General features: G+C 39.4%; 2 protein-coding genes across 2 annotated transcripts in view; both read right to left on the bottom strand.

Moving 5' to 3' along the window:
- Positions 1–764: 764 nt before the first annotated feature.
- F2R (coagulation factor II thrombin receptor) lies at positions 765–8,659 on the bottom strand. The gene is made up of 2 exons (XM_066569327.1): positions 8,514–8,659; positions 765–2,248 (listed from the first exon to the last, which is right to left on the bottom strand). The coding sequence occupies exons 1-2, from the start codon at positions 8,572–8,574 to the stop codon at positions 1,044–1,046; spliced, it is 1,266 nt and encodes a 421-aa protein (XP_066425424.1). The 5' UTR covers positions 8,575–8,659; the 3' UTR covers positions 765–1,043.
- A 3,070-nt stretch (positions 8,660–11,729) lies between these two features.
- Positions 11,730–13,985, bottom strand: part of IQGAP2 (IQ motif containing GTPase activating protein 2) — a 60,675-nt gene continuing 58,419 nt past the window's right edge. Inside the window, exons 33-34 of the mRNA XM_066568775.1 lie at positions 13,126–13,234; positions 11,730–12,662 (exon numbers count right to left, since the gene is read on the bottom strand). Of these exons, the coding sequence (XP_066424872.1) occupies positions 12,549–12,662; positions 13,126–13,234 (223 nt within the window). The 3' untranslated portion in view covers positions 11,730–12,548. The remainder of the gene's footprint in view (positions 12,663–13,125; positions 13,235–13,985) is intronic.

Raw genomic sequence — 13,985 nt, 5'->3', positions numbered from 1 at the left:
TGCTTGTTTCTAAAACTAAATTTCTGTTATTTTTGCTTTACTGTTCTTTGTAGCAAAAGACTGCTCCACAGAATGAAGTTAGCTATTGGTTAGCTAAATACCACAGCCATTTCAGTAGATATGGACACAGTGTAAAATGTGAAAAATGTCCATGCTAGCAGGGATAAAGGATATTTTCAAGTCCTAAATATATGTTTGATGACTAACCACGTGCAAGAAAGCACATTTGGAAACAGCATAACAAGATGATAAATAGAGATTTTCCAATATATTTTTTGGAGAACCATTAACTTATTGTGAAACAAAATCTCACAAATTTTTCTGAAACTAATTCTCAAAAATACCACATTCCTAACTGAAATGCCTAGCATACACTAATGGTAGCAAAACGAAAAACAAGCTAGCTCCAGCTGCTGGAAATTATCTCCCATGTCACACACTGCACCAAGCAATAGCTCGGTTCTGGTTCCTCACATTCTGAAAACCATACAGACTGTTTTGAAGTAGAATATGTAAAAACATAAAATGAACAATTTCAGTGTCCAGAGATATATAATAATGCTAAGAAAGTAAGTTAACAGATAATTCTAGAAATTACATATAGGAGAAAAAAAAAAAGCCTGGAAAGGTATTTTCACTTTTTTCAGGAACAACTGGATGGATAGAGTGATTCCATATATAATAATTTATTCAACCTGATAGGTATAGTTCAAAATACTAAACCGGGATTTCTACAATAAACTGAACAATGCAAAGGATTTGTCTGAAAAAAAAGTTTATTTGAAAAATACTCAACAATTATTATTAAGAAATTATTTTTCCTTTCTACATTAACATATTTACATATACTATACACCTTTATATATATGTATCTATGCACACACACATACAGAGTTTTTAATTTGAATTGTGTATTACTATATTGGATCCATAAAGCTATGTATCATACAACAACTTGGTGTAAGGTTTTGCATTTCTTGGATATAACAGTCTTCTTTTTGTCTGTAACTGTGTAAAACTGACCAATTTGAAGACAGGTTATCTCAATGCATTGCTAGTAATTTCCTGTAGACACTGTTATTCACATTAGTAGTCAATGTAGCCCTTCTAGTACTAGTGGTAGACATCAACTGGCCACTGCTATTACTAATGTTAGGATCAAAAGTCTTTTTACAATTGAAGAGACTGAAAAATTGTCTCTGATACTGAGAAGAAGCATAGTAGTAAATAAAGGGGTCAATGCAGCAGCTAATGCTGCTGACAGAAACACAGAGTAGATAGGCAAAGTAGAGATACTCTAAGCTGTTGTCATATGAAAAATGGATATAATGAATTAAGAGGAGAACATTTGTTGGTCCAAAGCAAATAACGAAAACAGAAAAAACAGCCACACACAAGAGCAAGGCACGTGTCTTCTTATTTTGCTTTGCAACAATGGTGGAAGAACTAAGACAGCGAATGATACACACATAACAGACAGTAGAAATTATAAATGGCACTATGAAAAACACAGAAGAGAAGATAGAGAAGAAGTGGACGTAATAGCTGTGAAGTTCGGATTCTCTCAGCACATCGTGGCATGTCGTTATATTTAACCTGGGTATTTCCATTGTTTGCTCTCGTAGGAGAAAAGGTATAACCCCGGTTATTGCTACAAGCCATATGATGAAACAAACCAGTGAGGCACGAGGTAGTGTACGCCACCCCAGGGACTGCATGGGGTACACCACGGCTAGGAAGCGATCGACGCTTATGCTCGTCATAAGCATTATTGAGCAGTACATGTTGCAGAAGAAGGCAGCAGTGATGAAACGGCACATCTGAGGCCCAAAAACCCAGTCATTTCCAGAAAAGTGATAAACAATCTTAAATGGAAGCACACTTACAAAGAGAACATCTGCAAGAGCCAAATTCAGCATGTATATTACAGCTGGCTTTTCGATTTTCATCTTTTTCAGAAACACGAGTATCGCTGTAATGTTCAGAGGGAGACTCAGCACAAGCACTACGGTGTAAACTGAAGGAACAAAACGAGTCAGCCATGGACTAGTGAGGTATCTTGCCGTTTGAACTGACATCATTCGTCGTTCAGGTAGAAATGATGCAGTCTGATTGGTGGCTCCTGATCCAACTTCCAAGTCATTTTCAGTATCACCGTCAACAGGAATAAGATCAGCCACTGGACTGGAAGAAAAACGGATGGAAAAACTTCTGATGATGTGTGGTATGCTGCTGTTATTTGGAAAGCCTGAAAAGTAAAAAGTATTAAGATTAATAAGTCAATATTTAGATGGTATGGGGAAGTGAAAACATCTTTCAAGAAGGAAAGTTAAGATTAGATTAGGTAAACAAAATAATAAGGTTAATTTCTGATTCAAAGCACAGGTTGCCCACAGGTCACCCATTTTATTTTAGCTCCTCCTGCTACAAATTTAGGTAAGATGTCCTTCTTTGTTTCCCATCTCTTAGCTTGAAAGCTTTTATTAGTAGTGATTCTAGCTATGCTCAAGGATCCAACCTAATCTATGCCCTCCTTGGGCAACTTTAACACAACAGGCAATCTGCCAGCCTTGAACTGTCTTGGCCAGACCCTTCACACATTTTGTAAGAAATGAGATGCTGGCATAAGTGCTCATGCACAAAATTCCCACTAGAAGTACTAGAAGTACTCATCACCAAAATCACAAAAAGTAAAAGTGCAACTAAAGCATCATGGTTTGGAAATATTTCTGTGTGCTCTGGAAACATCTTACACAACTCGAAGGCCCCCATTAAGAGAGATGGCAGAGCAGTTTTCAAGGTAGATATGGATCAACCTTTTGCTTGTAACAGATGGGTAGCCACAGATGGCACTGAAACACTTCCCGAGTTCTACTTACCCTAACCCACAGTGTGCAGGACAGCATGTGTCTGCCATACCCCCAGGGCACTTCTGAAACCTACAGTTCCCTCTACAGTGAAGTCTTCTGCAGCATGCTTTCATAGCTAAGCCTTGACAGGCTATATCTACTTTTTGAATGTAACAAGCCAGGAAATCAGTGTCATGAAGCATTAACTGTCTGGCAGGGGGTTATTTATGTAAAAAAGAAAAAAACAACCAATCAATCAAAAGAACTATTTAGGCATTATTTCAGCAAAGTTGTTTGTATGGAGAAATACTTTCTAAGACTGTAATTTTCAGTTTTGGCTTAATCTGCTTTGGCATAGAGTAATTCAAGTGTACTGTGGGTAGACAGAAGTGAGAAAATTACAACTACCCAAGTAACCAGTCACCTGTTTGCCTGTGCAATTGATCCTTTGTTGGATCTTTGATAATTAAAACAAAAATGAGGGTGTCTTAGCTCACATCTGTGAGTTGAAAGTACATGATTCACCTGTGTAAGATCCTGCTTGTTAGAAGCAATTATTTGTTCTATAGTAATTGAAACCATTTTTTTTTGGCAAAATATCTGAAGGAAGCAGATGGCAAAGAGAAAAATGGCTCCATCTTTAAGCAGGAGTTACCTCCCTTTGTGCACAGGCAGTGGCAGAAGGGCCCTACCCGGCATGGATTTTTGTGAAATTCAAACTTGAATGTGGGGGAGAGATCAGAGGACTGGTAAGGCAATTTGGTGATTTTATTTAGAGTGGCTGTGCTTTATGTACCATGCTGTGTCACAGCAGCATTCTAGGGGCAGAGAGACAAAAGGGAAGTGTTGGAGAGAACAGTTTTCATATGCAAAGTGACTAGATTGCAACCTCTGCTGATCAGAAAAAAAGATGCTGGGAGCTCATTACAGAAACTGTAGTAAGAATGATGTAGTTTGAAACAGAAATGCTAGAAGTACTTGAGATTTGGTGATTGCACAGAAGGGCACTAAACACATTTATACTAGGGTCTATTCTGTCTTTTTAAAGAGAACAACGGCAGAACTATAGGTCCTTAATCTTTAACACATTATACACTTAGTCCAAGCAGCTGCATGGCTCAAAGGGTCAGCTCCTAGCTTTGCAGCCAAGCTGCAGCACAAGTCCTTTTGTATGACACCTCTAACTTCAGCCTGTGGCTGACATCAAAGAGTTAGGAGTTTCCTATATTTAATGATCATTGCAATAGAAATATGTCACAAATGACAGCACTGGTCTTCATCTCTTTTGGGGAGCATTATAACTATACTTGAATAAACAACCTCCTCTCCCCATATTTCTTACACCTGGAAGCTTGACTCCATGGTAAAGACATCAGTAAAAGTGAGGAAAAATCTGTCAACTATACCTACTGTATCTCCAGTACACGCAAGTTTTATAAATTTAAGACTTTTAATTCTATGAGTATTTTCAAACCAAAAAACTATTGAAAGAGAAGATAATGATAATTTTAGTCCCCCAAAGGTTGACATATCCATCTTGCTTTCTCCACCACTGTAGAACAGTGTGGAGAACCAAAGAAAGAGGTGACATGGTTCCATGTGAGGAATGCATGTTTTTGGGAACACAAATATTAACAGACTTGAGAGAGGAAAGCCTGGAGTTAGGAACTGTGTTGCCAAGACCACCACTGTATGAGATGGTAACTGAGACACCAGCACCTCTCTCATCCCAGTATCCCTCAGCTTTGAAGGACCTGAGCAGTGCTGCAGTTTCACACTTTTGAGAACCAGCAAACCAACTTAATCACAGTCACTGACCCTTAATGACTGAGGTTAAGTCTCTTAGTGTGGGTGCTCTGGGTGATAACCTGACCCTAACTCTCCTTACTAACTCCTAACTGAGAATAGTACAAAAATATGCTACAAGAAAAAAATGCTATGACTGGGACAAGTACCTTTCACTGACTACCAGCCATTGTATTAGCTATTGCTTATAATTAACTGAACATTGCTAATAATTTTAATTATATCCTGAATTCTTGGAGACATCTTATTTACAAGTTTATTAGATGAAGGGATTTAGAGTCACTTTTACTCCATTACAGAAATTTTTTAAAAGTAAAATCCTATTACAATACATCAGAACAAAAAAAAGTATAAATAATTCAAGTTTCTTTAAAATTATCTGGAATATTTCGGTGAAAACTATGTGTTCTTTGTATAAGCAGAGGCTTTCTAAGTTCAGAGTTGAACTCAACCTTCATTCTGTCAACATCACCTCCATGCTGACTCCTGTTCTCAGTCCATGTCCCCATTTTGAACTTAAGATGACATGAGGTACTACTTGCAAGCCAGCTTTGTGGAAAAATGTAATAAGGCATCACACTTGCTATTTCGGTGCCACTTGACAATATAAAGAATGGTGACTTAAATTTTCTTGATGAAACTAAATTTAATTTGAAAGCTTGACAGCCATGTATCAGTTCCTATCCTTTACCAAGCTGCTAGTATGACACAGTGTAATTCTAGAAAAAACAGTATGCACTCCATACTCTCTGAAACAGAAAGGCAGACAGATACTGCCCTGAGGTTTTGTATTCTTTTTCTGTCAGTGTTTACATGAAAAAGCTGAAGATAGAGATTTATTCACAGAAGGGAACAGGATGAAATAAAGTCATATAATTTCAAAAGATTGTAATGAACCTTCATAGCAAACAAAAAGGCCAGAACAGGAAAGAGGCATTACGTTTAAACTGGGTTAGTACACAACTGCCAATATACAGTAGCTCTACAGAAAATAGCTACAACTACACCAGAATCTGTGAAATTATTCTTTTCTAGCTGTTTTCAAGCTACAGATATCATTTGTCTAAAACATATTTCACTACAGCTTAATTATTTTTTAATAATTAAAAAAATCTGTTAGAAAAACACAAGTAAAGCTTGTATAATGATTACAAATGTTCAGAAGGTCATCTTATTTTTCTAGGCTGCCATCCAATCCTTTAGAAGAAGTCAAGCTTGGTTGATTTTTATTTTTGTAACATATAGGAACTCTGTCATATCAGCAATGAGAATAACTGCTCTATCAAAATATCTATAAAATTTAACCAGCTATGAAAGAACAAGACTAGTAAACTATGAACAAATCAACAGCAGGATAAAGCGGTGAGGTTTTATCCTTGAAGTGTGTGTACTCAGGACACTGAATAATAAGCAGAGTCTTTGCCTCCAACAAGTACTTCAAGAGGCAAAAATTACATAGAATCAGTATGACACTCAAGTTGCCCAAAGTCTTCTTTTATTCCCTGGAGTTTTTTCATCAGTTCTCCAACAAGGACATAGAGAAATTACATAGAAAGCTCAGCAAGTTTGTGATTGTTTAATTTTAACACTCCACAATGTGCTATTTTCTATCAATTATTACATATTGTTCATCAGCATATGTGTATGAACTATACACATATGCTGTTTACCCTGACATTTTTTTAAAATACAGAGATATTTATAATTTCTTTTCATGTCTATTTTCATATGCAAAGGACTACTCTGCATCCCACTCTGTGAAAGAAAATACAACAGCTTTGACCAATCTTAAGATCCAGAAGAAACTTGAAAAATATTTCTGTAGGCCCATGAGTATGGACAGGATGTTATAAACCAGCAGACTTCACATCCCAAGGGATATCTTTGTGATGTGAGAGACTAGAGAATAGGCTCCTACACAAGCCAATCAAATATGTTCCCTATGTGCTGCTGGACAACAAATAATACTGATTTATGGGCATTACTGGTGACAGCTGCATATAACGAATAGGTTTCTTTTATCTCCTCTTTATATAACCCCAAGTGATAAGCATCTAGAATCTAAATTACTCAGTAGCCCATAAATTAGGCATATGAAGGCAGGCTCTGAAGTGCATGCCAGACACATTAATTACAAAATAAGACACAGTCTTGTAGGAGTGATGATAGTTATTTGCTTTTATAAAAATAAAACTGAATTGTTTATGCGTTCACATCTCCATTTATACAGAATTCATTATTAGATTACACAACTGTTGTAGTAGCGATCTGAACACATTTACTTGCAAGTTGTTTTCTTGCAACTGGGTGTCTGCTCTGTTTTGCTCTCCTTTCTCATGTCTTTAACCACATATGCTGGCTTCAACCAATATAATCACTCTATTTTGCCAGCAGTGTCCCAAGGCAGGGAAGTCCAGGTGAGTTCAGACCTTAGTCAGCTCAACAGCACTGGTCAGATAGTTTGTGGGCACTTGACACGAACCTACTGCCAAACTAGTGCTTTTTCACCTACCCAAAGGAACAGCACAGGTCAGTAATGTGGTAACTATGCACAGTGAAGGATGAGGGAAAAGCAGGAGAGAAGTTGCAGGTCAAGGCCAGAGCAGATCTCGGAATACAACAGTGCATGGGCAACAGGAACAAAGTACATTGTGGTAAAAACAGGTTATCTAGGACAGTGGGGAAATTATATTATTGCAATGGCAATGAAAACAAGAAGAGCAGAAGACATATTCAGACGATTGGGTTTTGTTTGTTTTGTTGTGCATGAAGTAACTGGAAGAATACTACCAACAGTGAAATTTTTGTCTAGCATTAACATGTAAAGTTTGTTATGTTAATAACAAGCCAGCACCTCCTTCTCTTAAAAAGATATTTTCTTTAGACTCCCCATATGAACATGATCTTGACAGCTTCCTTCCCACTTGTCCTTGTGCCAAAAAGTTGTCTAGCAAAAATTATTTACCCTCTCTGATGCTTCCCTCCCAGCATACTTACAAACACTAGGTCTATCCCCTTTCAGTTTAGCTCAGTAGTCAAAGTATGTTATGCTCTGAAATTTCCCCTTAGCTGCTCATCCAATCAGCCCTTTCATGTATGTAGGACCTGAGGCTTTACTGCAGGCCATCTCGAGGGACTAAGTTATTTCTACAGCAGCACTATCATCACTAGCTGATTGAAAGAAATCTTAAACTGAATCAAGCAAAACAATAATAGCAAAAAAACCTTGTGCTAATCTCTAAATGCACAATCCTTTGTAGTGCTGTGCCTCTGCCATAAGATGTGAGGTTACATGCATGTATGTCTTCTCTCACCTTCCTTTCCTCAGCATCTCCATCGTCTAACAAGCTCTGAGCGGGACGGAGCCATGGGCTCACCAGTTAGGGTACTGATGTTACTATTAGTGAATAACCCTGAAATATCCATGGAAATCATCTATCTACTCGGGGTGCATATTCTGAACTGTTTTGTGCTTGGCAGATCATCCGAAGTTTGCACCGCCTAGAAATTCAGCTGGCACTCCCTCTTACGCTGTTAATGAAAGGTTAAGAGAATCCAGCAGCAAGTCTCGCCGACCAGGTCCGTTCCACCACCACCTGCTGCTGCCTGCCGCCCTCCTTAGCTACGGCCTCACTCACCACCCGCAACAGCCTCTCCTCGCCGCGGCTGTGAGCACAAAGAGCCCAAGAAAACTCGGCCCGAACTCGCACTGGAGCTCCCAGGCGGGAGCCGCACGGCCCGGCTGGTGCGGGCACACGGTGCCGTGCGCTCGGACCCGCTCCGGTCACTCCCCGCGCTGCGGGCACCCAGCGGGCCCCGCCGCCAGCCCCGGGCCCGGCCCCCGCCCCGCGCACCCACCTGGCCGGGCCGGCGGGCAGCACAGCAGCGCCAGGGCGCACAGCAGCGCCCGGGGCCGCATGGCCGCGCCTTCCTTCCCGCACTCCCTCCGTCCGTCCGTCCGTCCGTGCGGGCGAACCTCAGCAGGCTGGGGCTGTCGAAGAGCCGCACCGGGACTCGCTGCTGCCGCAGGGAGGGGGCTGCGCTCCGGGGCGCGGCGGCGCGGGAGGGGAGGGGAGGGAAGAGAGAGAGGGAAGGAAGGGGAGGAGAAGGCGCAGGGGCAGCGGCCGCGGTCCCACGGGACACAGAGCCCCGCAGCAGCCCCCGCGCCCGGCTGGGACACGGGAAGCGGTGGCGGGCGAGGCCGGGGTGAGAGGTCGGGAGCGCCGGAACAAAGGGTTATGTTCAAGGAATTATTCTAAGCTAAGTTTGCCGAATTTGCAGTCCGACTGCCTTACGGGAACAGTTCCAAGGCCAGATGAAATGCCTGCATTACTCACAGCTGAAAGATCACGCTGGTTCAGAAAAGCCCCTTACAGTTGATCTACTTCGAATAAAGGAGATGACGTCCAAGCTTGCTTTTATTGCATGTGTTCAGTAAACTGCTCTGCAAACACAGGGCAACCCAAAAGTGATTCATTGCCCGGCTCTGCGGCCCTGTCCGCTGTACCAAAATCCCCGAGAAAGCGGTGGCGCTCCCCAGTGCAGTGGCACGTGCCATGGACAAACTTCGGAAACTTGTGCACTCCTTTAGAGATGCTCATGAATCAAGAGGGGTTGAAGCAAAACCTACATGAAGGTTATATAAGAAAATATTTTGGTAATTTTGCAGCTATTACTTAGAAGCTTTGCTTTACAAACATCCCACTGATGTTTAAGTGCTTTGTGTTTATTAAACTTGTAAGACAGTCAGAAGCTTTAAAGTGGATACTGGCTTGCTAGGGTGTGCTATCCATGCCTCAACTGTACTGTTTACAGCAGTACAGACAAAATGGGAAGAAGGGGAAGGTTGATTTGAACTTGCTTATATGTATGAAGTGCCTTTATTACTGCAGAAGCACCGACCTTTGTTTTTAATGGAGAATAAAGACCCTGGAAAACAAATTTCCCTCATCATAAGTACTGGTTCCCAGCAAGCTCTGTGTCCCTGTGGTGTTCTTCTCACAGTACTAGCGCCAGTTATATGGCATGGTTGAAGCTGACTCTGTATAGAGCAAGAAATAAATGAAAGTTTTACAGCTGGCCAGCCTTCCTACAGTTCTAGCATCCCACATGCTCTGGGAAACCTAGAAAAAATGCCTTATACTTAATTGAACTATTCATCTGTTTGGACAATATCGTGATAAGAGGTGATTATTTCATCTGGGAAGAGAAAGTGAAGCTATTCTTGGTCATTTCTGTCTGCCTGGCCTAAGCAGAAGGATGTTGTTCTGCAATTTTGTGGGTAGTTTTGTATCTTCAGAGGCCCTTGAGAATGGAAAAGTTCCAAAATAAACTAAGTTAGCTGCCAAGCACTCTTAGTCAACTCTGAAGACACATGATAGAAAAATGCAAGCCTTGGGGTTAACAGGCTAAGGCTATTGCCTATTATAATTTCTTTTCACTACCACCAGTTAGGGAGGACAAAGTTGAGAGATAGGCAGGTTGTGCAAAGAAAGATGCATTTTCTCCTGTAGCAACAACTGATGCACAGGCCCAATTCAGTTGTACTGGCTTTTTTTCCTCAGATTTTGAATCGGCAATGCAAGTCTTTCCACACCACCATTTCATGACTGAAGCTGGTTTCAGCAAGTCCTATCTACTGTTGAAGTCCCCACGTTGTATCTTACAGTAGCCTCTAAAAAGCCTTTCTTTTTTGTTGTAGTTAGTAGCAGTCAGTAGCGGTGGGTGATAACAGAATCACTTTGCTCATTTGTATGGTGCTTCACACTACCATCAATCTTATGTGGGGGTAGAAAACATTGTGGTCAGTCCTGTTTAGCAGGGTTCATATTATTGTTCAGTGGCAAGGCCCTAAATGGAACTACCTAATTAAGGAAAAAAGCTTATAAAGGAGTTCAAAGAAATTAAATGGAAGTTACTCTTTGATGTGCACTAGGAAGAACAGGAAGCCCAGGCAATGGCTGGAAAAGGGGTGTGCTGGTACACAGACTGTACCATTCATACTTGTCATTATGTGGGAACCAAAGAAGCTTTTCTAAGCTTGCCTGCTCCAGGAAATAACAGAGGAATGTGCTATTTGCATTAGAACCAGGCAGGTACTAGATGTGTCGAGTGTATCACACAAAATTGCATATCGAGGAGTGAGTTACTCCTATCAAGGCTGTGGGTCTCTGGCCTGTCTCACCAGCACAACTCCAGGCTTTTGACACATTTCCTCAAGAGTCTGTTCTTAGAAGCAACATCACACCTGTGGCAGATATAGTGCTCAGCTAGAGTTTGTTAAAAATACGGCCATTAGTCAACTCTGTTGCAAATAAAAAGGGGAACAAAAGATTGGGAATTTAATTGATATTCAAGTAAAATTCAGTTCTCTTCTTTGGAAGGAAAAGTGATGTGCTGTTTTCACTTTTCTATCCAGCTATTTTAAGTGAAGCAGGGTATCAATACTACAGCGTTTATGTCATATTAAAATAGTTTATACATAACCAGCTAGAAGAAAAATGGAATCATATCATAGTTTTTTAATCCTGTAATTCGGGATATTATCTGTTTTAAAGTAGTCATGTATTCAAACTTAATGTCATGCATAAATTAATACCTCTGGCAAATGTAATAATTTTTTCAGCTCATGTAACACCACAGATCAGTTAGTATATCAGCTGAGTCTGTAATCCATTTATCTGCCAGTGACTTGACACTGTTCTATTCCCTTACCAGATTTAATATTTTTTTAATATTTGCTTTTATAATTTGTTCCAGAATGTCTAACTCTCCATCTTCTGAAGTGTTTGTTACAAGAAAAGTGAGAGAAGGAAGTATTTTCTATTGGTCACATTACCTATGGCACAAACTTTTTCTCTGTAGATATAAGTGGTAGTTCCAAAGCAAAATCATTATCACATTCAATAGCATAAAGGCCATGAAGTCTTCACTGCTGAGCAGCTTTCCTCAAGTGTACTGGGGACAGTCAGGCTTAGTTGCATGCAATTTTATAAATGCTCTGAAAGAAGTTCTTTCAATTACCATCTAAATTTCAGCTTTAATAATTCCTTGAAATGAAATTTAGGGACCAAGCCAGTTTAATTAGGTAACGTTTATTTTACATAAAACAATCTCCAAAGAATATTTTAAAAACCCAATCTAAATACTGATTTTATTGCATTTATTTTCTTACAAAAAAAAAAAAAAGACAGACAGGCACAATTTAGGTATTCAAATACTTCAAACTGAACAACTGTTCGCTATTCAGATTTCCCCAATACCACTCCAAAGGCTGTGAAAGTAGAAAATGTCATTTTGCACGAGGCAGTAGTGCATTTAGTAGGAACGAATCGCAAAATATATTTTTGTGAAGCAAGTCGTTATTGTCGCTTTATAATTACCTGTAAAATTTTTTGAATTGCACAATAAGTTTGCTTTGCAATTGACAACTGCCACAAAATAGGCCTAGTATGTAACTAAGTATCTGCTCAAACTATCCCTTAGAAACAAATTAGGTTTTCTTTTGGTAAATACTTAAAGTCTAGTATCAGCTATATTATATATCTGAGGTAATTTTAAAAATGTTTCAATAGGAAGAGGTTTATATATTTAACTAAATTCAATTTCTGCCTACCTTAAAATCTACACAATAGCTGTGTGTCATAAAGAATATTTTGATTTGAAAGTACCAACACCAATGAAATCTTGAGCTGTTTAAATAGATTTCTTGGTTTTCTGTTTTTTTATCAATGCTGAAAAGGCACTGTGTACATTCTTCTGAACTTTTGGTGTTTTAGGGTGTGTTTTTAAAATTTAACAAGCATCCAATGACAAACTTCAAATGTTTATAAGCAAAAAAAATACTGAATAGACTTCCCACTGATTGATGAAGTCCATAATATCTGAAAGTACTCATTTTCCATAGAACTTCTTATTCAGCAAGAATATGAGCAAATTCACATTCACTTTAGCTTTATCAAACATTTTCATTACAGCCACACCTTCATACTGCATCTGAAGCAAATCCTGAAATGAGAAAAAAATCATTAGTGTCTGTCTAAATCCATACCTTACAGTAACAAGATGTGATAAACATCACCAACTGCAGGTTCTTCATTACTTAAACAATTGCATGCAAGTATTAGATACATGCAGACAACATTACATGTCCTCTAGATCTTAAGCTACAGATGGTCAGTAACAGCAAACCAGAAGAAATACTGTTTTCTGTGTATTTCCTTTTTTTTTTTAGTATTTCCTGCTTGCCGCCTGAACTAATGTGGAGGTTGATTTCATATACTTGCCCCAAGATAAACATTAATTCAATGCCCATGCCCAGCATCCTGCAGAAGTTACATAATTGTTCTCCACATTAGCTGCTGCTCTGTACTGATTGACTGGTTCATGGATACATGTGAAAAAATATTGAAAAGGTTTGAGTTACACGAAATGCAACAGCAGCTGTACAGCAAAGTAACAAAATTCAAACCTGGAAATGGAGCTGCACTTTTTCCATCTCAACTCCTAAAAATTTTGCTTTGATTTCAAAGTCACCCACTTCTTCTCCAGGTGTGATATCAAACATCACATTCTTAAACCTTGAAACAAGAAAGGCAATTGAATACATAGGCTGTGCAGTTTTGTATAATCCAGAGACAGTTTTGGGGAAAAAGCCTGCAGAACATAGAACATTTGACCACAAGCAGTGTCATTGGTGTCAAAAGAATCGCTCCATCCCTCCCTGCACTGCATTCCATACAGTGTCTTCTTAGAGACTTTCTGGTAGTATTGGTAATATGAAATACAGAATTCTGAAGTCTTTGGTACTGGAGAAACAACCCCCCAGAAAAACCCAACCCAAAAAACCCCTACCAAATAAAACAACCTACCAACTAAAACCAAACCACAACAAAAAACTCAACAAAACAAGACACCAAAAAAGAAAAAAAAAGTCTTTAGGAAGTTTAGTGAACAAATTTGATCCAACACTCAGTGGATAGAAACAGGACAACCAGATTTTCCTTCTGCCATGCCCAAGGATCTCCTTGCAGGTACGTATTTGCCTCATGTGGCTTCCCCTACCTGATAAATCCACTTGAAGGGGAAAAAAAAAAAAGAAAAAAAACTGGAAAAAACTTTTCCATGCAGAAGGTGAATGGTAAGGTGCAAAGAATGGAAGACAACTTTCACTACCACAGCCTCAAAATGGAGGAATACAAAAGGGATGTTAAACCACCACATCCGTTCACCCTGCCGTAGAGTGAGGAAGAGCAGAAAACCTGAGGGTAACTAAGTTATTTGAAAGTGACTGGTCAATATATGAAAAAGATTATGACAACTGCATAAAAA

This window comes from Molothrus aeneus, chromosome Z (genome assembly GCF_037042795.1).
Source record: "Molothrus aeneus isolate 106 chromosome Z, BPBGC_Maene_1.0, whole genome shotgun sequence".
In the NCBI taxonomy this organism is placed as follows: domain Eukaryota; kingdom Metazoa; phylum Chordata; class Aves; order Passeriformes; family Icteridae; genus Molothrus; species Molothrus aeneus.
The sequence above is the reverse complement of the archived record's forward strand: the minus strand, read 5'-3'. Positions and strand labels throughout refer to the sequence as shown.

Excerpts from the sequence above, each read along its gene's own strand:
- F2R (XM_066569327.1), bottom strand. The coding sequence starts at position 8,574 with ATGCGGCCCCGGGCGCTGCTGTGCGCCCTGGCGCTGCTGTGCTGCCCG. Across the intron at positions 2,249-8,513 it reads CTGCCCGCCGGCCCGGCCAG|GCTTTCCAAATAACAGCAGC; the intron begins GTGGGTGCGCGG and ends TTTACTTTTCAG.